Source organism: Austrofundulus limnaeus, unplaced genomic scaffold (genome assembly GCF_001266775.1).
Source record: "Austrofundulus limnaeus strain Quisiro unplaced genomic scaffold, Austrofundulus_limnaeus-1.0 Scaffold45, whole genome shotgun sequence".
Lineage (NCBI taxonomy): Eukaryota > Metazoa > Chordata > Actinopteri > Cyprinodontiformes > Rivulidae > Austrofundulus > Austrofundulus limnaeus.
Window position 1 is genome coordinate 1,866,603 of NW_013952447.1, and position 2,226 is coordinate 1,868,828.

General features: G+C 35.3%; 1 protein-coding gene across 1 annotated transcript in view; it reads left to right on the forward strand.

Moving 5' to 3' along the window:
- ufsp2 (ufm1-specific peptidase 2) overlaps positions 1 to 1,500 on the forward strand; it is a 4,880-nt gene extending 3,380 nt beyond the window's left edge. The window contains exons 10-12 of the mRNA XM_014007821.1: positions 563 to 639; positions 869 to 993; positions 1,074 to 1,500. Of these exons, the coding sequence (XP_013863275.1) occupies positions 563 to 639; positions 869 to 993; positions 1,074 to 1,160 (289 nt within the window). The 3' untranslated portion in view covers positions 1,161 to 1,500. The remainder of the gene's footprint in view (positions 1 to 562; positions 640 to 868; positions 994 to 1,073) is intronic.
- The last annotated feature ends 726 nt before the right edge of the window (positions 1,501 to 2,226 follow it).

Consider the following 2,226-nt stretch of genomic DNA (forward strand, 5'->3'; position numbering starts at 1 on the left):
GTAGCAGTAGGTAATTTTCGTTGTGCTTGGTTCTTTAATTTGAGGAAATTGGTACTGGAAAGTCTTTGAAAGGTCCATGAATTTCACGTTGACCAAGGTGTGGGAACCCTGTAAAAGACTTGGCATATTTCTCATTATTTTACCCATTTTGTCACATAACTGGCATATTTTCCTTTGAACTTAGCTCAGCCAAAGTGCAACAGGAAGTGACGTCAAAAGGGAACTCTTTAACAAACAAAACTCTCTGGTCTTTGTTCATTGAAACAATATTATTTGAACTCTGACTCTTCTTCTCTGTCTGAAAGTGACTCAAAAATAATCTAAAGAAACATCAGATTATTCTCTACATTTTGAGTTGTTAGTTTACATTCAGACATTCCTCTTCGACATCACTTCACGTGCGTAAAAGTTCTTTTTCAATGTTACCAATATGCTCTTTACAAAAATACATTCCTATTAATTACAAAAATTGGATTGTCACAGGCCCTTTTACACAGCATCCAGTAAATGTGTTGGTTGTTATTTGTTTTAATTAATCAGACACATTATGTTTCATGTTCAGTCAGGGATCTGAGTTATCATCTAAAGGCAGAGAGCTGGCTAACCACTTCGTCACTGAAGGAACTCCTGTTATGATCGGTGAGACATTTAAGCCTTCAATATTCAGTTTTTCAGTGATTGATTGAAAGGTTTATGTCAGAATTAGGGTTTATATTTTATAAAACTACAATATGTATATTTTTTCCTGTTAATGCGTGTCACTGAGCAACATTTGAATCAATTATTAATTTTGTAAAAGAGGGATTCTGTTAGAAATTCTCAGTAAAGGTTCACAATCTTAAGGCTTTTCGTTTCATTTCGTTTGCAGGTGGAGGAGTTTTGGCTCACACCATCTTGGGTGTGGCCTGGAGCGARACGACAGGGCACATCCGTTACCTCATTTTAGATCCTCATTACACTGGAGGAGAAGACCTACAGGTCATAACAGACAAGGTAACCTCGACAAGCAGCCACAGCATTGCTACACTTTAAAATACATAACAAGTTTTAGCATGCACTGTCTTCCGCAACAGGGCTGGTGTGGCTGGAAAGGACCTGAGTTCTGGGATCAGACTGCATATTACAACCTGTGTTTGCCTCAGAGGCCAAGGGTCATCTGAGCTTTTATGACTTCATATAGCAGCAACTAATTACAGAAAAATCTGAAAAAAATATGAAGGATCTGTGTAATAATTTGTTTTATGAAGATTTTGGTAATTTTCATTAAGCCCTTCATCATTTATTGACTTGTAAGAAATACAACCAGAAATAGATGTTKAATATAAACTGTTTGAAACATTTGGCACTGATATGTCAAATACAAATATTTAAATTATGATACATTCTTTTGAAAAACAATCCTAGTAACTGTGTTTATTTCAACAGTTTTGTTCATGCATTACTATTTGTTGGACAAATAAACTCCCAAAAGTGACACTAAATAAAGTTGTTAAAAGTGTGGCTTCTTTCTTTGGCTCATAGTGTAAATACTTCAGATACAATACATATTGACTTGTAACTGCACAATGCTGGTATTTATGAAAATAAAACTTCACACTATATTTCCACATCTTCATTTGCCAATGTATGGCTGTCCTGCAGAGCAGAAGAAACAAGAATAAGGCCTAAAAATTACAGTCATTAGTTTTACAGGCGAAACAACCCACATATACGTGTTTTGCATGATTGATCTTTGATTTTGTTTTTATGAGTTTATCTCCTGGTTATAATGCAAAAATCCCCATTCGCTTTCCATCTTTGCCTTTCTTATAGTGGCTTGTCAATTCTGACAGTGACCAGACACAGGTTTATATGATCCCACGACTGTTAGTGTCCCAGGACATTGGCAGCTCTTGAGTGTCACTTATGTTAAGAGTAAGACCRTGACWAATTGTAATTTCAAGGAACGCGTCTGCAGATAATCCCCTTTCATGTTAATGGAAATGCATTTGAAGGAGCTGTTACTTTAGTGTGATGGATAGAAACTAAGATGGATTGTAACTATGGCTTCTTTTGTGTCCCACTGTGTGCTTGAGTACTTCAGAAAGGTTGTCAGGAAAGGTCATTATTTTTCATCTTCTTTTCAGCTTTGATTTTTTTTTTTTTTTGGACAATTCAAGATTTAAAAAAGATTCCTGTAAAATAGATTTTGTGTAGCTTTTATCTTGATTATACTAGTTGTTATTG